This window comes from Cervus canadensis, chromosome 17 (assembly GCF_019320065.1).
Source record: "Cervus canadensis isolate Bull #8, Minnesota chromosome 17, ASM1932006v1, whole genome shotgun sequence".
NCBI lineage: Eukaryota > Metazoa > Chordata > Mammalia > Artiodactyla > Cervidae > Cervus > Cervus canadensis.
In genome coordinates, this window is record NC_057402.1 from 47,246,672 (window position 1) to 47,268,741 (window position 22,070).

At 45.9% G+C, this 22,070-nt stretch overlaps 1 protein-coding gene across 1 annotated transcript in view; it reads right to left on the reverse strand.

The window, feature by feature from the left end:
* Positions 1-22,070, reverse strand: part of ABHD2 (abhydrolase domain containing 2, acylglycerol lipase) — a 109,178-nt gene that overhangs the window by 12,832 nt on the left and 74,276 nt on the right. The window contains exons 6-7 of the mRNA XM_043489547.1: positions 10,921-11,104; positions 2,337-2,429 (exon numbers count right to left, since the gene is read on the reverse strand). Of these exons, the coding sequence (XP_043345482.1) occupies positions 2,337-2,429; positions 10,921-11,104 (277 nt within the window). The remainder of the gene's footprint in view (positions 1-2,336; positions 2,430-10,920; positions 11,105-22,070) is intronic.

Sequence of the window (22,070 nt, forward strand, 5' to 3'; positions counted from 1 at the left end):
TTTACATAAAAAGCTAATGTATACGCTGAAGTGGAGGACAGAGGAGCCTGGCGTGCTGCAGTCCATGAGGTGCAGAGAGTATGACATGACTTAGCGACTGAACCACAGTAACATACTGGAAGACTAATCTAAGTTGGTTCTAGTTTCCAGTTAAGAAAATGATCAATCTAGAGAGGAGGAGCGTAAAGACAGAGGTCATAGTGAGCACATTTAGATGTCCATTCCCAGTGAAAGCTGTCACTCACACAGCTAAAGGAAGACTGACTGAGTTTGTTTTGAGGTTTGGCCCCACAGTGGGAAAAATTCATTATAGAAACTAAATGTTCTGGTAGCCAGTCACCACCTCTTCCAAAGGAAACGAACCAATTTCTCAAAAAAAAAAAAAAATTTTTTTCTTTTTCAAAAGAGTATTAGGAAGATCATGTACTTAAAGGATAGAATTCCCAATTTAAAGTGTGTCCTGATAAAACTAGAAAAAAATTTTAAGAAAGGAAAGATGACGCTGGTGGGGAAAACAAATATTCTAATGAAGGGGCCTGAAAATTTCGAGATGTTTGACTTTCTGTGGTAAGTTTAAATACACTGAGAGCACATTCAAAGGACTCTCCCAATTTGTTAAGAATTACACGATGGCCTTTCTAGACTCATTAATTAATGGCAAGACTGGGCCCAGCAGCAAAACAAATGTTCTCTGGGAGGAGCTCACTTTCCACCCCAGAGGTGTGGAAAGACAGACAGCAGCCTTGGACTTGGGGTCTGATGGCCTGCTTTCACCCCGTGTGGGTCCTCAGCAAACCCCTGGATCCATCCAAACCTCAGCCGAGCCACACCTGACTCGAAGCCCGACACACAACTGATGCTCACACACCGTGAGCTGAGCGGAAGGCCAGCCTGGGGCACGTAAGCCTCCGAGGGTCTCCGCCCACCCAGCACCACAGCCTGGGGACGCACCCGGCCACCGGGCCACCCAGGGGCCCGTGAGCGCCACCCCAGCCCAGGTGCCATGGGAACCCCACCCACAGGAAGCCCAGTCTGGGCTATCTGGCTGGCTGGACAGTACAGCATTTTCTTTTAACCGCTGAGAAAAAGAGAATAAGAAACTGATCATGCAGACAGACTGCTTTTCCTGGGATGGCCTCAGAACCCCCCTAAAATGGTACTCTGAGTGCCCATTTGTGTACCAGGCTCTGAGAGAATCAAAACATGCCTGAGCCCTCCCATGCTTTCCAGTTTTGTTCATGGATGCAGGATTCACACTGGGGGAGAAACAGCAGAAAAACAACTAGTGGGAAGGAGCCGGCTTCACGGAAGCAGAGACCAGAGATGGACCTAAAAGAAGCGGGCTGGGTCTAGACAAGCAGAGGTGATGGGAGGAGGGTCAGGAGAGGCCAGGGGGCCATGGGGGTCTCTGAGTGGCCTGCTCCAGCTGGAGGGGGAGAGGGGCATGTGGGGAAAGGGGAGAACCCCCATGGCTAAGGATAGTCACAGTGGTGAAATCATCACTAGTATTCCCTGAGTGCTACTGCCAGCCAGGCGCTGCTCTCAGCACTTGTCAGGGGCTAACCCACCAAAGCATTCTGAGCAGGAGATGGGCAGGCAGAGTGTGGACAGTGTGGACATCACGCTTGGCACCAGTGGTAGGACTCCTATCCCACTGCTGCTTGATCAGATCCCCAAGAGCCAGCAGAGAACGATTCTGGGTCCCCCCAAGCACAAAAATCTCCTAAAGAGAAACATACCTCCACAGTGACAAGCTACCCTCAGGATGGCCCTCATTTTTTTTTTTTAAATAATGAATTTTGCCTTTTTAAAATTAAAACTTTAAAAAAGTTTTTGGGCTGCATGTGGAAGCTCGATGTCTTAACCACTGGACCACCAGGGAAGCCCCAGGATGGCCCTCATTTGGGAAAGAATGGTGTGGAAATGGTTTCTCTTCCTTCTTGAACTTTTTGAAAAGTATGGAAGCAGATAGCGATTTTGTGAATTCGGCAGCTTGGGATGAATTTGTTTCTAACCAAGTCACAAAGCAGTCAGCTGAGAATCTGCACCAACCCTGCCTTCTTCTTTTTTTTTTTTCCTAGAGAAAGAGGAATTTTGGCGTTTAGTGAAATAAGCTCAGAAAGGCACTGTCTGGGGACTTCCCTGGTGGTCTAGTGACTAAGACTCCATGTTTCCAGTGCAGGGGGCCTGGGGTTCGATTCCCTGTTCAGGGAACTAGATCCCAAATGCTGCAACTAAAGATCCTCCAGGCTGCAATGAAGACCTGCTGCAGCCAGAAAAACTCCAAAAAAACCAAAGGTACAGTCTGTCTCCCGAGGGAAGGGAAGGTGCCTCACCGGTGCGAGAGAATGATCTTCTTCATGTTGTCGGCCATGAGGAAGTTGTAGAAGCGCCGGCACTGGTCCCACTGCATGAAGGTCTCCTGGGCCCTGGAAGAGCCACAAGGGAAGAGTGAGAAGGGGAGGAGGGGGGCGTCCTGGAGCGGAGAGAAGGGGCTGGCGGGGGGAGGAGGCAGAGTTCCTGCCACTGGAGGGACCGGCTACCTTGGCAGGAACCTGGGCTCGAACACGTGGTCCTCAGACTAAGGGCAGAGCCACCCGAACACTAAGTGAATGAACGTTGCTCAACGAGAGGCCCCGGCCCGAAAGGTCTCTGGGGCCACGGGCTTTGCCAGAGACACTCCTGACCTCCTCTTCCATCTCTATGTCTTTGTCACAGGACCTGCTTTGATTTCATTCGAACAGTATCTCTCCTTGGCTTTCTACCCTGCAAGCAAGTTTTTCTGGCTTCATAACAGGACCGTGCGTAGGGACAGGGTGTGTGGAGAAGATAAGTGCGTGGCAAAACCTAAAAACACTTCATTTTATCACTTTTGTGTGGAATGTATAAGAAATACAACAAACTAGCGAATAAAACTAAAAAGAAGCCGACTCACAGAATAAACTAGTGGTTATCGGTGGGGAGAGGGAAGGGGAGAGGGCATTATGGGTGGAAGGGTTATTATGGGATTATACGGAATCATGTGTGTGAAACTTTTAAAATTAATTTTTACTGAGTATAGCTGCTTTACAATGTGTTAGTTTCTGCCGTACAACAAAGTGAATCAGCCGTATGTGCACACACACCCACAATGTTTTAGATTTCCTTCACATTTAGGTCACCACAAGAGCATTGAGTAGAGTTTCCTGTGCTATTAGAGTAGGTTCTCATTAGTTATCTGTTTTATACATAGTAGTGTATATGTGTCAATTCCAATCTTCCAGTTCCTCCCACTGCCCCTTCCTCTTTTGGTGTCTATAAGTTTCATTCTCTACATCTCTATTTCTGCTTTGCAAATAAGGTCATCTCTACCACTTTCCTAGATTTCCACGAATTGGTGATGCTCTCCGATATTTGTTTTTCTCTTTCTGACTTATTTCAGTCTGTATGACAGTCTCTCTAGGTCCATCCATGTCTCTGCAAATGGCACTTGAAACTTTTTAAATTGTAAAACACTAGAGAGTTTAAAGAATCATTCAACGCAATTTTTAAAAAATGGGAAGGGAAAAAAAATAAAACACTTCTTTCATTGCCATTTGCAAGGCAAAGGAAAATCATATAAGTTGAGCTTTCTTTTGATTAGTCTTAGAACATTTAAGGGGCAAGGAATGGAGGGAGAAGTATCGAGGCCCTCTGCCCCCTCTAGGCACGGCTATGGGGGTGGTCCTGAGTCTTTCTGCCTCCAGAGCTAGTGTGTGGTTGGCAAAGCAAGGCCTTCTGATGTGAGGTGGGGGGTCGCTGCTGCTGGTGCTGCTGCTGCTAAGTCGCTTCAGTCACGTCTGACTCTGTGCGACCCCACAGACGGCAGCCCACCAGGCTCCTCTGTCCCTGGGATTCTCCAGGCAAGAACACTGGAGTGGGTTGCCATTTCCTTCTCCAATGTATGCACGCATGCTAAATCACTTCAGTCGTGTCTGATTCTGTGCGACCCTATGGACTGTAGCCCACCAGGCTCCTCCATCCACAGAATTCTCCAGGCAAGAACACTGGAGTGGGTTGCCATTTCCTTCTCCAGGGGGGTCGCTAGACAGGTAATATCCCAACTTCCAGATCAGGAGACCAGAGACTCAGAGAGGTCCCACCAGATCGATCAGGAACGGCTGAGTGTGACCCAGGCTGGCGTGACTCAAGCATCCGTGCTCGGATCACCACCCTGTGCGGCAGGAGGAGACAGCAGGGCCAGCCTCCTCTGCTCGCCTCTGCGGCCAGATTTCCCTGCCCACATGTCAGGTGAACAAACACCAAGGTGGAGACTCCCAGGCTGCCATTCAGCCCTCCTCACTCTGTGCTTTCTTCCTTCGGGTGTGAACCCAAACACAGCTGCCATGGCGTCCTTGCTAACCTTCATTCTGCAGATTTCTGAGTCTCAAGGCCTGATTCCGCCCTGGGAATGAATCTGGGTGTCACTATGCCCACATTGTCTCATTTCCCAGATGGCCAGAGAGAGGACTCCTGAGAGAAAGGATGGTTCATAGGTATTAAAAAAACAAAAACAAAAAACAAGGATCATATTGATGTATGGCAGAAGCCAACAAAAAGCAATTATCCTCCAATTAAAAATAAATAAATTTAAATAATAAAAGCAAAAATATTGGCAATGGCATGACCAAAACAATTTACAAAAAAAGCTTTGATTAAAATGAAAAATATAATCAAAGAAATACAAATAAAACATTTTCAAATATATATATACACACACACACATATATATGTATATATATATAAACCCAGGGAGTTATGAAAGTTATTTCCCAAAAGCTGTCACACTTCAGTTTTGGCATAGCAAGCATTTCCCATAACATCACAGTTAAAAAATAAAAGCTAGTGGGAAGTTAAAAGTGAAAGGGTTGGTGGGTTTAATGGCCTGTGACATGCTCATAAAACAAGGGCTAAAGCACACAGTGAAGACTAACATTGCCTTCAAAAGTTAAAAGGTCATTCTATAAACCCATGAGGGGCTGGAGGCGTCAAGAGTAGAAAGGATGGGCCAGATCACCTTAGGCAGGACCCCAGCTAAGGCAGGGCTGTGGGCACCTGCTTCTTGGTCTGTGAGGGTGTCACAGAAGGGTGTCACCCAGTCTGGGAATTGCACCTTGCTGCCAGGCTGGGTCCCTCTTCTCTGCACTGGACCCAAACAGCCCCTCCCTCAGAAAGTTGATGGTCCAGAAACAAAGAAATGGTCTTGCCCGCATCTAGTCCTCCCTTTGCTGACCTTCTAGCTGCTTCTGTCAGTATCACCTTCATGTCAGAGGGACAGCAGACGCAGGGAAGCGAGGAGGCACTGGTCATAAACCTGGGCTATGAGAAGATGCTCCAGTTCTGTGGGTTTCTCGGTTGAATAACCCCAGAGGTTCAGTTCAGTTCAGTTCAGTCGCTCAGTTGTGTCCAACTCTTTGCAATCCCATGGACTGCAGCACGCCAGACTCCCCTGTCCATAACTAACTCCTGGCGCTTGCTCAAACTCATGTCCATCAGGTTGGTGATGCCACCCAACCATCTCATCCCAACCCGAGATACCACTCACTGAAAGGCTCTGGTGACTCATGGGGGCCTGGGGCTCAAGGAGGGACTGGGATAAGGATGCTGGGACCAATGCTTCACTCAGTCAACACTGGCCAACAGTGATTCCTTGCATCTTTGGTTTATCATTCAGTATATTTAAGGGATATCTTTCATCACCTTTGAGTATAAAATTAAGGGACTGAACTTAATTTTATATTAGTTTAATAAAGCATAATTGAGATCATTGTATTATTTTAAAAAATCCATTCATATATTTTAAAAAAATCTGACTTCTTCAGTACCAGCACCAACAACAAACTGAGAAGAAATGAAAGAGAGGGGAACCTATAAACTAAAAGAAACTGAAGAGACAAATCAATAGACACAGTGTGTGGACATAATGGGGATTCTGATTGAAAGAAACTGTTAAAAAACTTCTGTGAGACAATCAAGGAAATCTGAACACTGACTACAAACAGGATGCTATTAATATTCAGAATTAATAATCTTTTGGTGTGATGATGATATTGTGTTATGTTTAAGAAAACGTTCTTAAAGGGAAAAACAAATACTGTACATTGATGCATATATATGGAATCTAGAAAAATGGTACTGATGAACCTATATGCAGGACAGAAATAAGAGATGCAGACATAGGAAACAGACTTGTGGACACAGCAGGGAAGAGGAGGGTGGGACGAATTGAGAGAGCAGCACTGAAACATATACGTTATCATATGTAAAACAGATAGCTAGTGGGAAGCTGCTGGGGAGCTCAATCCGGTGCTCTGTGACAACCTAGACGGGTGGTAGGAGGGAGGTTCAAGAGGGAAGGGACATAGGTATATTTATGACTGACTCAGGTTTAGTTGTGTGGCAGAAACCAACACAACTTTGTAAAGCAATTACACGCCAATTACAAATAAAAAAATAAAAAGTTCTTAGAGTCTTTTTAGTGCTACCAAGTGAAATATTTACAAATGATATGACATAATGTCTGGGATTTGCTTTAGAATAATCCAGCTTACAGGGGAGTGATGTGTGGAAGAGGTGCAGAGGAAATAAGAGGAGCCAAAAATTAAGCACACTTGAAGCTGGTAGTGGATATACAGGGGTCCAATACCCCACTGCTTTTATTTTGTATGTACCTAAAATGTTCCGTAATAATGAAGAAGGAGAAAGAGAAGAAGACAGAAAATAGAAAATCTTCTGGATTATGATCTCCTGAAAATTATCTACCCTGAGGAGGAGAGCTGAAGATTAAAGTCAGTTTTAACCATTAACTATGAAACTCATCAACTATTTCTTAGGGTTGAGGAAAGATCAGCAGTGGTCTGGAACCACTGTACACACGGCCCAACAAGAACCTCACTGGGAATTTCAGCTCCCACTGAAGCCAGGCTCCAATTTATATGCCATGTTTCTGCAGTGAGAGAAGGAGGAGGCAGAACCAGGCTCCAGGGAATGGGGCTGGTGATGGGATGAAGGTCTAACAAGATGTCCAGGCTTCCCAATGGGCATGAGTTAGCACAGAGACTTGGAGCTATGGCCCATCTGACCCCACTGGGTAGTTCACCAAACTCTGTGGAAGCCACTTCACCTCTCCAAGCCTCAGTGTCCTTATCTGTCAAATTAGGAGGTTGAATTAGAGAAGCAATATTCACACCAAGATTGTTCTATGGGTGAGGTATGTAGGCAGTTCCATCTCAGGCCTGACAGAGGTCGCCCTGGGAGCCTTGGTGTTGTTTTCATTGCTTCTGCTAGTTGGTGAAATTTAGGCAGACAGGGGTGCACGTAGTGAGTGGAGAGATGGCCAACTGGTGGTGTTAAGAATGGGTCTGAATTCTGACCTCTTCAGCTGAAGAGGTCTGGGGGATGGGCAGGCTCCTGGGCGTGCATCTCATGAGGATAAAGAGAATGTCAGCCTGGGAACCAGATGGCTCAGGCAAGAAGTGCTTTACGCATCCATATATCTACCTATCTCAATCAATAAAGTCCTTTCAAGATGCCCCAGTTTCTAATCAGGGGTTTCCCAGGTGGCTCAGTGGTAAAGAATCTGCCTGCCAATGCAGGAGACATAGGAGACGTGGGTTCAATCCAGGGGTCAGGAGTATCCCCTGGAGAAGGAAATGGCAATCTACTCCAGTCTCCTTGTCTGGGAAATCCCACGGACAGAGGAACCTGGCGGGCTACAGTCCACGGAATTGCAAAGAGTCGTAACATGACTGAACAACAGAGCATGCAGCATGTCTTCTTAACAGCGTTAAGTGATTTATTAAACCAGAGAGTTAGGCTGAGTCTGAACACACACATTTCCAGGGCTAGTTGGCAGCTGTTTGTGCTGAGGGAATGAGTTAAGTCTGCTGGATACAGTGTAGTCTGGGGACATCTGTCACCCTCCTTTGCTGGTTCAGCACCTCATCAAGCATGAACTAGTTCAGCAGCAGCTAGACTCTGCTAACTACAGCAAGCGGGGGCTGGCTTCTGAGCCTAGGACAGCCTCTGGCTAGTGGGGAGGTGCGTTACGGGATGAGAAGCCAGAGGGAGGGGACGGATCACTGACAAACGGTTCTGGAGACTCAACTAGGGGAGGGATTTACCCGAAGCATGAACTCCTGTGTGGCCCCTGCAGCGGCAGACGGGCCCTCCCCGCTCCACCTCCGTGTAAAGGAAGCAAGGCTGCCACCATTCCAGTGCTGAAAAGGCTCACTGCCCTCAAGCCTTGGCAGGAAAAAAGAGGTTACGCTGGTTGAAAGTAAGGCACTGTCTCCTGGCGAGTAGATCTCATTAGAACGATGAGGGGACCTGAGCCGTGAGTGGCCCCAGCACACACATAGGATGACCGTGTCTCTTTGATCTGCCTCCAGTTTTCCTGTGTGTAGGGTGTAGGATCTGAGTCTGGATCTCTTTGCTCCAAAGGATAAAGTTGCCTGTTTCTCTCCTCTTTGCAGACAACTGATGTGACAATGATTATGAATATGAAGATCTCTGAGGCCTCAAAGAGAAGTGGTGTGGACCACGTCTGCAAAGTGCATGGAGCCCCTCGCAGATGTTGGTTAGCTTCCTAGCTTAAATCCGTACCTAGGATCCTCAATTGTGCGCGTCGTGTGCTTGGCCAACAGCAGATGGCGCTGTTGCAGCAAAATGAAATGAGGCTGTTAATTATGATTCTGCTCGTTAAAAAACACGGAAAACAAGCTTGTCCTACATTCTCCTTCCTGTCAAACCCAGTGCTCTCTGAACACAAAGTCAGTGTTCTAGTCACTTGACAGCGCTTGGTTTAGGAAGGGACTCTGATTTTTACAGATCCTAGAAGCCTGGCCAAAAACTGGACCGCTAGTCAGAGGAGAGTGGGTCTCCCCGGGATCCTGGGGCTGGCCCTCTGCTCATTGCTCTAAGATCCCAGTTACTGGCAAGGATGGGGCTTTGGGTAACTCTGGTTACATCATGGCTGAGAATCGGGAGTTGAGTATTTCTAGCCAAGTCAACACAAAGGAACAAACATGTCCCGGTTCAAACCAGAGTGTGGAGGGGAACTGAAAGGGAGGATTCCCAACAGGAGGATGGGGAGACTAACCTAGCCTGCAACACTAGGGCTGGAGAGACCACTGAGGCCCCTGGGCCCAGTGACTGCTAAAGGTGGCTAACACCTCAGGAGTCGCCTGGGAAATGTGCCCACAAGCAGATTCCTGGCCCCATGCCCCAGACTCATGAATCAGGATCTCCAGGGCTGGGGCCCGAGAAAATGAAGTTATTTTTATCACGATACTCCAAGTGATTCTTAACGAAGTGTGGCAGTCACTAGTTCTCTAGATTGGTCTTTGTGATCCACTGATGTAGCCTACTTCTCACTTTACAATGCATAATGATGATAATTGGTAGTTACTGACAACTTTCTACGTGCTTGGCACTGTTCCCAGTAGTTCATTCTCATGAACACATTTGACTCCACCATGGCGCCACGGGGTAGGTGCCAATTATTGTCACCCCCATACTGCAGGTGAGGACCACTGGGACACAGGCCTCAGCCCTGGACCTCAAGAAAGGTTCCAGCAGGCAAGTGTTTCCTGTCTATTTTGGGGTACATTTAAATTCTCCATTTTGGCCCAGATTTAAGGCTCTGGCAGAGGCTGAATTCTGAGCCTGCATTTGCCCTTTGGATTTGTTGATTTCAAATTCCAGTAATAGATATTTTCAGAAATAAGATAGCCCCTTATCCATTAGAAAATGACAAAATAGGTTTAAACTACATCGAGAGATACAGGTGAGGCAAAAAGTAAGGATTATCTACAAGGTCTGTGGTATTAGACTGGATCAATCAGGGCAGGGAGTTTGTTGTTTATTTTTTTGTGTGTGATTTTAGATTTCTGCATTACCCATTTATAATACAAAATACATTATCACGAGGCGTGAGTACGGGAAAAAATATGAATGCATTTAAAGAGTCCAGAGAGATGTGTGTGTATATGAATGTGTATGTGTGTGAGTGTGTATGTGTATGGGTGTATATGTGTGTGTGTGTGAGTGTGTATGTGTGTGAGTGTATGTGTGTATGTGTATGGGTGTGTATATATGAATGTGTATGTTTGTGAGTGTTTATGTGTATGGGTGTGTGTACATGAATGTGTATGAGTGTGTATGTGTGTATATGTATGGGTGTGTGTGTGTGTGTGTGTGTGAGAGTGTGTGTGCGTGGTGACTCTGGAGTGATCGAGGACAACACTGATCTGGGCGGGGAGGTCAGAGCAGACAACAGTGCCCTCCTAGGACGCACTCTGCGGGTTTCTGTTGTCAGGAGACTAAGGGGAGAAGTAAACTTCTACCCAGCAGGTCATCTCTTATGTGTGATCCTGGGATGCTGAGAGAGATGACTATTTGACGGTGAGGGCACGGATTAAACGGTTTCTACAGATCCCTTCCAGATGCCATCCGAGACCCAACTCTTTGGCAGGTAGGAGGGGTTGGGGTCATAAGGTGATCCAGCTCTCAGACCCTGGTTTGCCAAGTCTCCTGTGTTTTCATAAACCCACAGTTCTATAAAACTCCTGGAGCATGAAGAACGTAAGTCATCTCAGAGACTCCAAAGGGAAACAGCAGCTATTAAAGGGGTGGGCTTTGGCTTACTTCATTACAGATCTGACCCCCAAAATACAGCTGCATATCCCAGGTTGAAGGGGTCTGACAGGACCACTCCAGCATATGATGTGGAAGCAAAGCAAGGCGGAATCAAGACCCAGAAACTTCTGCTTAGTCGGCCCCAGCATTTCCCCAGGTCTTCACGGGCCAGTGTCTGGTGTGCTGGGGACATCTCAATAAACGAACGCTGACTGGAGGACCAGTGGCAGGAGGAAGTGGGGGCACGCGGCCAGGATCACTCACCTCAGTGCGCTGTAGCCCTGACACACGCTGACGCAGCACAGAACCTTTTCTTGGTTGGCCTGGGTCTCCCCCAAGTATTTACACACGATGTTACCGCCCAAGCTGAAGCCCACAACCACCAGCTGGGTCAGGGGGTATGTCTTCTTGATGTAGTTTACCATGGCTCCAAATTCCCAGGTGCAGCCTGTGGACAGAGAGGTAAGAGGACTTGGTCATTTCAGATGCAACACAGTTTGGAGAAAATGTGAGCTGGGAGGGTTACTTAAGTGGATGCCAAGGCATTGAGAGAGAGAGACAGACAGACAGACAGAAATGTAAGTATATAGCCCATCCTCTGTATTTGTGGGTTCTACACCTGCAGATTCAACCAAACACAGATCGAAAATATTTGGGAAAAAAGTCCCAGAGAGTTCTAAAAAGCAAAACTTAACTTGGTCATACATAAGCAACTATTTACATAGTATTTACATGGTATTATCAGGTATTATAAGTAACCTAGAGATGTTTTAAAGCAGGGGTTCCCAATCTCTGGGATCGAATGGCTGATGATCTGAGGTGGAGCTGATGTAATAATAATAGAAATGAAGTGCACAATAAATGTAAAACACTTGAATCATCCCCAAACCATCCCCCACCTTGGCCCATGGAAAAACCGTCTTCCACAAAACCGGTCCCTAGTGACAAAAAGGTTGGGAACCACTATTTTAAAGTACACAGGAGGATATGCCTAGGTTTTATGCAAATACTATACCATTTTATATAAGGAGCTTGAGCATCCATGGATTTTGGTGTCCAAGAGGGTCCCGGAACCAGTTCCCTGAGGATGCTGAGGGACGGCAGGTATTTTGGGTGTGTGTGTAGAGAGAGAAGCCAAAGACTTCTCTTTGGCTACCTGCAGAGAAGGCTGAGTGCCAAAGAATTGATGTTTTTGAACTGTGGTGCTAGAGGAGACTCTTGAGAGTCCCTTGGACAACAAGGAGATCAAACCAGTCAATCCTAGAGGAAATCAGCCCTGAATATTCATTGGAAGGACTGATGCTGAAGCTGAAGCTCTAATACTTTGCATACCTGATGCAAAGAGCTGACTCATTGGAAAAGACCCTGATGCTGGGAAAGATGGAAAGCAAGAGGAGAAGGGGGAGACAGAGGATGAGATGGTTGGATGGCATCATAGACTCAATGGACATGAGTTTGAGCAAACTCCAGGAAGATAGCGAAGGACAGGGAAGCCTAGCATGCTGCAGTTCATGGGGCCGCAAAGAGTCGAACATGACTTAGCAACTGAACAAGAGAAGCTTCCAGAGGCCCCTCAGTATGAGGAAACACAGCATAAGTAGCACCCATGAGGGAAGGGACCATTTACCAAACGCATGTGCAATGCTCCTTCAAGGGTGAGTGCTGAGAAACCCATCCCATACTCACTGAAATCAAAACAAAGGTGTGCATGAGCACCTCAGTTCACACACAGATGAAAACAAAAGCAAGAGCGATACTCTTAGGGATCAGCGTCTTAGGCTACAAAACAGGACGCTATACCCACATGTACAATGATTCATGGTGTTGAGAAAAGTACCAAGTGGATGTTATTTACAGGATCGCCTTGCCATCGGGGAGAAGGAAAGACAAACTTCAGTCCAGAGGGACAGCCAAGATGTTCTGTGGGATTAGGGTAAAATGTTCTTGGTGACGTAGGGACAGGTGCCAAGGGAGGCAGACCCATTCAGAAACACAGAGGAGACTTCTGAATGGAGAAGGCACTTGGGCCCAGTGTGCCCGGGAGGGATGATACCAGCTGGTGTCCCCTTGAGAAGCTGGTGAAGTCAGGACTAAGTAAGATGATATAGGTAAAGGGCTTAATTCTTTTTTAAAGAATTCTTTTTTAAAATATCATTTAAGGACACCCATGTTCATGACAGCTTTATTCACAACAGCCAAAAGGTGGAAGCAACAAAAGTGTCCATCAACAGATGAACGAATAAACCAGACGTTGTACATGTATTTGGTGGAATATTATTCAGTCTTAAAACGTAAGGAAATCATGATACATGTTGCGACAAGGACAAACCTTGAGGACATTATGCTAAATGAAATATTGTTGTTTAGTCTCTCGGTTGTGTCTGACTGTTTTATGACCCCATAGATTATAGCCTGCCAGGCTTCTCTGTCCATGGCATTTCCCAGGCAAGAATACTGGAGTGGGTTGCCATTTCCTTCTCCAGGGGATCTTCCTGGCCCAGGAATCAAACCCAAGTCTCCTGCATCAGCAGGCGGGTTCTGAAGAGCAGTTACAACTAATCGTGTAGGTGCTTTAGGAGCTGCAACTTAATTCAATCCAAGCACTTCTGATGTGGATAAAAGGCCAGGCCTGCGTAATCCTGGACAAGCTGCTGGGTGTTTGTGCAGGGCTGCTGTCTCTCCCAGGCAAGGGAAAGGCAAAGACATGGTGTCTGCCCAGCTCCAGGATCAGAGTTTGGGTAGACACTGGGTCCTCCCAAGATCTCCACCCAATGTCAGTTACCAAACACCCTCGGTTCCTCAGTGTCTGGGAACCGCATCCTGGGTGCGTTTACTGGGCTGGCCAGAAAGTTCTTTTGGGTTTTTCTATAACAGCTTATGGAAAAACTTGATCGAACTTTTCGGCCAACCTGATATTAAGAGCTACAGCAATCTGTTTTTTAATACTAGCAAGATTTTAATGTGGTTCTACATATTTAATCCTTAAGGGATTAGCACCAGTAACAAGATTGAGGTCTCTAATCTTGCTGCAATTTTAAGACACAATGAAATATGAGACACTACATGGCAACCCACTCCAGTATTCTTGCCTGGAGAATCCCTGGACAGAGGAGCCTGGCGGGTCACAGTCCACGGGGTTGCAAAGAGTCAGATATGACTTAGCAACTAAACCAAACCACCACTCTGGCCTTAGGACTTCCCTGTAGCTCAATTGTAAAGAATCTGCCTGCAATGCAGGAAACCCAGGTTTGATCTCTGGGTTAGGCAGATCTCCTGGAGGAGGGCATGGCCACCCACTTCAGAATTCTTGCCTGGAGAATCCCATGGACAGAGGATCCTGGCGGGCTACAGTCTGTGGGGTCACAGGGTCGGATACGACTGAGTGACTACTGCTAGCACCACCATCCTGGCCTTAGAGATGAGTGCCACAGGCCCATGTTTGAATAGCAAACTGTGGAGGACAGGAACGACCCTTTTCTTATACCTCCCACCCCTAAACAGAGACAGGGCTAAGACAGCCTGAATGCTACTATTTCAAAGCCAAATACCCCCAAATGGCTCTGACATGACTCAGCAGGCGGGAATACAAGAACCCAGAGACTGGGTGTTCTCTGTGGACGGGGACATTGAGTCATCTGCAAACTCCACGCTAGGCACATGGTGGGTGTGCCACCATGAAGGGGGTGAGGAGGAAGCCTGAATCATGCGGAACGAGAGCACACAGTAACACCCAGTGTGACTGTACACAGGACTGGGAAAGAAAGAACCTAAATATCCTTCCCCTTGAGTTTAACCCGAGTATGACCTGGACAGCCAACAGTATGGCTCGGCTGGTAGGCAGCTGGGAGCCTCGCAGTCCCTAGCATCTTGCTAGTGAAGGTGTGTGAGTCATTTCTTCGAGTTGTGGGCAAGCTACTGCCAAGCTGAGTCACCCGGGGAAGAAAACAGCTGTAGAAATAAAGCGAGAGCCCTTTTGACCCACCACGTTAATTGGCCTTGTCTTTATCTCTGAAACAAAGATTTTCACGCATGAGTGCTCTTGGCTTTGTTTCCTTGGGGTACAGGGTGCTGAATACTGCCCTCTTCCAGCTGAAGGTTAAATATTTAGATCTCATCCTGAAAGTGCAAATGGGATGACCCCCGAACACATCCCAAACTCTGGCCACTCCCTGGGAACTCTCTCGATGCTCAAGTCCTCTCAGCAGACGGTCTTGTCAGTTGTTTTACTGAGACGCTTGACTTTCTGCAAATTCACTGCCTTCACTTCCTCATCCTCTGTCTCTCTTCACCTCCCACCCCATGGCATCCTCCTGCCATTATTATACTCAATTGTTGCACAGGCAAAAACAGTTCCTGGTTATCATCTATAATCATGAATACCATTGAGAACAGAGTCTGCAGCAATTAAAACAGCAGGTAGGAAAAACTTATGGAAAAGTAGAAGTTTCTTAAAAATCACTATCTGCGGGCTTCTCTGGTGGTCCAGTGGTTAAGAGTTCGCCTGCCAATGCAGGAGACACGGGTTCAATCCCTGGTTCGGACATGCCCCAGGACAACTAAGCCCCTGTACCACGACGAAGAGTAGCCCCTGCTCACTGCAACTAGAGAAAGCCCGAGTGTAGTAACTAAGACCTAGCCCAGTCAAAAGTGAATAGATAAGTCAATAAAAGTTTAAAAATATAACAGGAAATCACTGATCTGCAAGTCTTTGTGGCAAGATGTATTGGATCATGGGTGATTTCCACAGCTTGTTGTATAGCAGGGTTTGCCTGAGAGAGACCTCAGAGTTTGTCTGTCATTCTGATGCAGTTATGAGCAAAGTTCTCCTTCACTCTCAAAAGTGACCCGGGAGGGATGCTAAATTATACGGTAGCCCTAGGTATAGGGCCTCCCTCCCTTCTAAGATGGAAATACTGTACTCTAAGCAAGGCACAGCTTTCTGGTCTTACATTGAGATTACAAAAGATAGTTTTAAATACAAAAACAATTCCAGTATTAAACCCAATTGGACATTAATGAGCTCCCCCTCTGAGCAATAAAAAATGATGCTGTGATTTTAGGCACTTCTGCTCACCTTGATGCTAATACAAGAAAGCCAAGTGTTTAGAAATAAGGGAAGGACCCACTTCACTGTTAAAACTCACAGGAAAAGGCAATGTAAATAGTTTGAGACCATTTTCAACGCCAAAATGTCCTAGGTTGGTGTTCGGTCATAAGTTCTCAGGAGGTTCATGATTCTAAGAGACGTGGTCACCTTATGGGGGCTAATACCAGGTTATTATTTTGATTCTTTTCATATGATATAGAAAAGACTGTTTAAAAAAATCCCATTTTTTTTTTCTCTAATCAAGATCAAACTCATGGATCCTTTGTGGCTTGGCTCTTAACTTTCTGGTCATAACATTTCCAGGGTCAGTCTTAGAAATGGAGGTCAGAATAACCACGACTGGATCATTTTGGTTTTCAGTTTGTTTCCTTGGCTGGCGGACTTGATCCAGATGTTCTCTGCTCTGAATTTGAACACTGGACTGTTGGGATACGGCCTTCAGCTAAAGACAGAAAAATGGAGCAGAACACTTCCTGAATGTACTGGTCCTTTGCAGTATCGCTGACAAAATCACTTATATTCCAAACACTGTCCAGGTTAGAAAGCTAGTTGAGTCAATAAAAAGCAAGCCCACATGTCCATGACTGCTGTGTTCCAATTAAAGACTGTAAACTCTGTATGATAAAACACTTCAAAAAATATTCACGACTTCTAGGTGTTCCTTGATTTTCAAGTGTTATTCATTGATCTCATTCAGATGACAGGGTTATGGACCCAGTCTGATCCAGGAAAGAATCCCATTTAAATAAGAAATTTAAAAGATTGATAAATTTTACCCCTGTGGATTCTACTACTCATCCTAATGGTCTCACACTTTGTCTTTGGTCAGATCAGATAATGTCACTGAATTTAATTCTTCAAAAGGGAAATTCTGCTGATTTAAAAAAAAAAAATCCATGAACTATTCTGAGGCAAGGGGTGAAGAATTATTTTTAAAGAATGAAAATAAATTTTAGAAAGTTAAAATATAGCTAAATAAACATATACTACAATTGAGGCTTCCCAGGTGGAGTTAGCAATAAAGAACCCACCTGCCAATGAAGGAGACACAGAAGACTCGGGTTCAATCCCTGAGGCGGGAAGATCCCCTGGAAAAGCAAATGGCAACCCACTCCAGTATTCTTGCCTGAGAATCCCATGGACAGAGGAGCCTGGCAGGCTACAGTCCGTAGGGTCACAGCAAGTTGGACATGACTGAAGCGACTTAAAACGCACGCACGGCATGTACTACAAAACAAGCCAGTAGCATGGAGGTGTGTGACCCCCACATCCACCACCACCCCCTCTGCTCCATCCCCAGCCCTGGCCCGCCAGATTTGGCAAGGAGCCAATTCTGAAGCAAGCACTGCATCCTTCAAAATAACCACCGGGGCCTTGCCATCCCCACATGTAAAAAGAGTCAGAATTCAGACCAAATTCAAAACAGAAATTTATGCTCCATAAGCACAGCTTCTCAAATTGGCCCTCGTGAGCGTTCACAGGCGGTCAGCTGACCTAGAGGCTAGGCCTTTTAACGGTTCCAGTGAACGTCCACCTTTTCTCATCTACGTGGGCTCACAGAACACACAAACTTAGAGTGAAAGACAGGAAAAGGCAGTAACATCACCATGTAGTGGTATTTGCTGGACCCCACACTGTGTGCCTTTATATTACTGCTGACTTCCCCAACTGGGGACTGCAAACTCCTATCTGTTGGACTCTGAAACACTGCCTTCTTCTGCAGGCCTCTCCTGAGCATCTCTAAGTGATCCACTAGGTGCGGGAGATTAACATAGTATGAAAATTGAACATGGAAATCTGGCTTCTGTCTTTAAAAAGGATGCAGTTTGGTAAATGTTCTTTTTGGAAAAGCCCAGCCAGCAAGTGCAGCCTGACTGGGACTGTCTCCCAACCTCTTCCCTCAGCACTGAGCTGTTCCTCACTAGACGGGGAGCTTCAGGAAAGCAGGGGCTTAGACTACCACCTGTATTCTCATCTCGGGGTCTGGACTCATGAATGTCTGTAGGATGTGAGATTAAAAAAGAAAAAATGGAGCCCAAGCCCACCAAGTCTATCTCTGTGACTGAGAAGCTCTTGCTGTTCTTTTGCTTTAAATCTAAAATGTGTCCGACTGGGAACTATTTCCTTGCTCCTTAGAAGCATCGGCAGGATGCAGTTCCTTACACAGAAAGGCTGTGTGGGGACTTCCCTGGTGGTCCAGTGGTCCAATGGTTAAGAATCTGCCTTCCAATGCAGGGGACGCAGGTTCGATTCCTGGTCGGGGAACTTAGATCCCACATGCCATGAAGCAACTGAGCCCTCTTGCTCAGGAATCTGAGCGCCACAACTAGAGAGAAGCCTGTAGGCTGCAAAGAAGAGCTCCATGTGTCACAACTAAGATGCAGCCAAAAATGAAATAAATAAACAATTTTTTTTTTTTTTTATTAAAGAAAGGCTGTTTAGCCTGTTATTCAAAAGCATGAACTCCAAGGGACTTCCCTGGCCATCCTATAGTTAAGACTTTGCCTTTCAACGTTCAGCACAGGGGGTGCAGGTTTCCTGGTTGGGGAGCTAAGATTCCACGTGTCTTGCGGCAAAAAAATCAAACCATAAAACAGAAGCAATGTTGTAACAAACAAACAAAAAAATATTTTTAAAAAAACCAAACACATAATGAAGCATAAAGCTTAAAAAAAAAAAAAGGCATGGACTCCAGGACTAGACTGCTTGAATGGGAAACTTGGGTCACCCATTCATCAGTTTTGTGATCTGGAGCAAGTTTCTCAACTTTGTTTCTTAAATTTTATTGGAGTGTTATTGATTTACCATGTTGTGTTAGTTACTGCTATACAACAAGGTGAATCAGTTATACATATACACAAATATCCACTCTTTTTTAGATTCTGTTCCCATACAGGTCATTACAGAGTGCTGAGTAGGGTTCCCTGTCTCCTGAATTGCAGGCAGATTCTTTACCGTCTGAGCCACCTGGGAGGCCCTTTACTCTAATAAGCAGTGTCTGAAATAGGAAATGAACACCATGACAGAGGTGCTACTGAGCTGGGGTTAAGAATCACACAGTTTGAAGGCGGGTCCTGCCACTTTCTGCTGTGTGACCCCAGGCAAGGTACTTAACCTCCTTTAGCCTGGCAAGTGGGGAAACTAATGCCAACCTCTCAGGCATCAGGAGGATCAAGGGAAATAACACCAGCGTGTGCCTGGCACTGTTAATGCGAGATAAATGGTAACTGCTTCATCCGGGATTTTCCTTTAATGAATTTATGTTTCAAAGGCAGCAGGAAGCATTCCTGTGATTCTAAGTCACAAGAACATATGGTTATCCATTTAGGAAATTCTGTTCAAGAGAGATCTAGGACCAACAATTTCTAATCACATCAGCAAGGATGCCCAATAACTAGGGAATAGTGCTTATGTGGTTTAGAACAAAGTTGGTAGGTAAGCAGGAAAAGGCTTTTTGCAATTTTCTCAGAGAGATCTGAGGTGGGTGGGACACAGGAAAAAGGAAGAAGGGCTTCTTGTTAATGCCCTCTTTGGTTTGCCTCTGGTTGAACTCGCAATCTCGAAAGGCCAGAAGGATCTCCGTGACAGGGGGGCCTGCCATCTGCTCCAGCGTGACACGGCTTGCACAAGGGCAGGTCACACAACCACAGGACACACCTGTTTGAGACGTGCCCATCTGCACAACGTCACCTTCCATCCAGAAAAACTCATTTCACACTCCTCCCCTCAGCCCTCACTCAGGCAATACGGACCTAGCACTTTCCAGGGGCCAAAGCAGAGACACTGGGGAGCCGCAGCAGGAGAACAAAGACCTCTGGTGCTCATGGAGGGGGTCTGGGGATGGAGAGACAGGAACAAACAGGTGGACAAATACACGGTCTCACCAAATCACAAGTGCCTTGACAGACGTAAAGAGGGGGATTAGATGAGAACGATGGGTCGGGGCAGTCTTGGAAGGGCTCTCCGGGAAGGGCCTTCTGCACAGGACCTGGGCAGCCCTCAGGTCAGCGGGGCCCTCGGACCAGGGCCCGGTGCCCGCCTATGTTCTGGGTGGGCTGTGGCACGTCTCAGAGATCAGGCGCCTCCTTCATGTCATATCCAGTCACCCCACACGGAGGAGGCTGATGAGTGGAAACCAAATACAAGTGGAGGGAAAGAAATGTGAAAGAGATTAAAGGAACCTTTCAGCCAGCTGCAGCATATGTGACCCGATTCCAATCCTGAATTGAGCAAATTATAATTAAAAAGGAAAAACAAAAAGAAAGAAGTCAGTTGGGGAAACTGAACGGCTGTGAAGGAATACTGTTAAAGTTTCAGGTGTAATGATGGTTTATGTTTATGGTATGGACTGACTTGCGTCCTCCCCAAATTCCTATGTAGAAGTCCTAGGCCCCAGGACCTCAGAATGTCTCTGTTTGGAGCCAGAGCTTCTAGAGAGAGGTAGCCAAGTAAAAATGGGGTCTTTTGGGTGAGCCCTAACCCAACACGGTGGTGGTAGTGGTTCAGTTGCTCAGTCGTGTCCGGCTCTTTGTGACCCCATGGACTGTAGCCCGCCAGGCTCCTCTGTCCATCGAATTTTCCAGGCAAGATTACTGGAGTCGGTTGCTATTTCTTCCTCCAGGGGATCTTCCTGACGCGGGGATCAAACCAGAATCTCTTGCGTCTCCTGCACTGGCAGGCGGATTCTTTACCACTAGTGCCACTTGGGAAGCCCAACTCGATATGACTGGTATCCTGATAAGAAGAGATTAGGATACAGAAAGAGATGTGGACACACAGAGAAAGAGCCAACTCTGAACCAAGGAGAGAAGCCTTGGCAAACCTGCCAACGTCTTGAACTTGGACTTCTAGCCTTCAGAACTACAAGAAAATACATTTCTGTAGTTTAAGCCACCAGACTGTGGTATTTTGTTTTGGTAGCCCTAGCAGACTAAAACAAAGAGTATGTGTATCTTAGCATCACACACTGAAACAGTCATAGATGACATGATAGGCTGCCTGGGATTTGCTCCAAAATAATCTTTGAAGGGGGACACAGGAAGGGGTGGTTTATAGATGGAATAAGATTGGCCAAAAGCTGAGAAATTGTTGAGATTGAGTGATGGGTTTATCCTGAGTTCATTTTCCTATGCTCTCTACTTTTCTATAGTTTGAACAATTGCATAATAAAAAGTTGAAAGAAACAGCTGACTGGCACAAAGACAGAAATATAGACCAATGGAACAGAATAGAAAGCCCAGAGATAAATCCACGAACCTATGGACACCTTATCTTTGACAAAGGAGGCAAGGATATACAATGGAAAAAAGACAACCTCTTTAACAAGTGGTGCTGGGAAAACTGGTCAACCACTTGCAAAAGAATGAAACTAGAACACTTTCTAACACCATACACAAAAATAAACTCAAAATGGATTAAAGATCTAAATGTAAGACCAGAAACTATAAAACTCCTAGAGGAGAACATAGGCAAAACACTCTCCGACATAAATCACAGCAAGATCCTCTATGACCCACCTCCCAGAATATTGGAAATAAAAGCAAAACTAAACAAATGGGATCTAATGAAACTTAAAAGCTTTTGCACTACAAAAGAAACTATAAGTAAGGTGAAAAGACAGCCGTCAGATTGGGAGAAAATAATAGCAAATGAAGAAACAGACAAAGGATTAATCTCAAAAATATACAAGCAACTCCTGCAGCTCAATTCCAGAAAAATAAATGACCCAATCAAAAAATGGGCCAAAGAACTAAACAGACATTTCTCCAAAGAAGACATACAGATGGCTAACAAACACATGAAAAGATGCTCAACATCACTCATTATCAGAGAAATGCAAATCAAAACCACAATGAGGTACCATTACACGCCAGTCAGGATGGCTGCTATCCAAAAGTCTACAAGCAATAAATGCTGGAGAGGGTGTGGAGAAAAGGGAACCCTCTTACACTGTTGGTGGGAATGCAAACTAGTACAGCCACTATGGAGAACAGTGTGGAGATTTCTTAAAAAACTGGAAATAGAACTGCCATATGACCCAGCAATCCCACTTCTGGGCATACACACTGAGGAAACCAGATCTGAAAGAGACACGTGCACCCCAATGTTCATCGCAGCACTGTTTATAATAGCCAGGACATGGAAGCAACCTAGATGCCCATCAGCAGATGAATGGATAAGGAAGCTGTGGTACATATACACCATGGAATATTACTCAGCCGTTAAAAAGAATTCATTTGAACCAGTTCCTAATGAGATGGATGAAACTGGAGCCCATTATACAGAGTGAAGTAAGCCAGAAAGATAA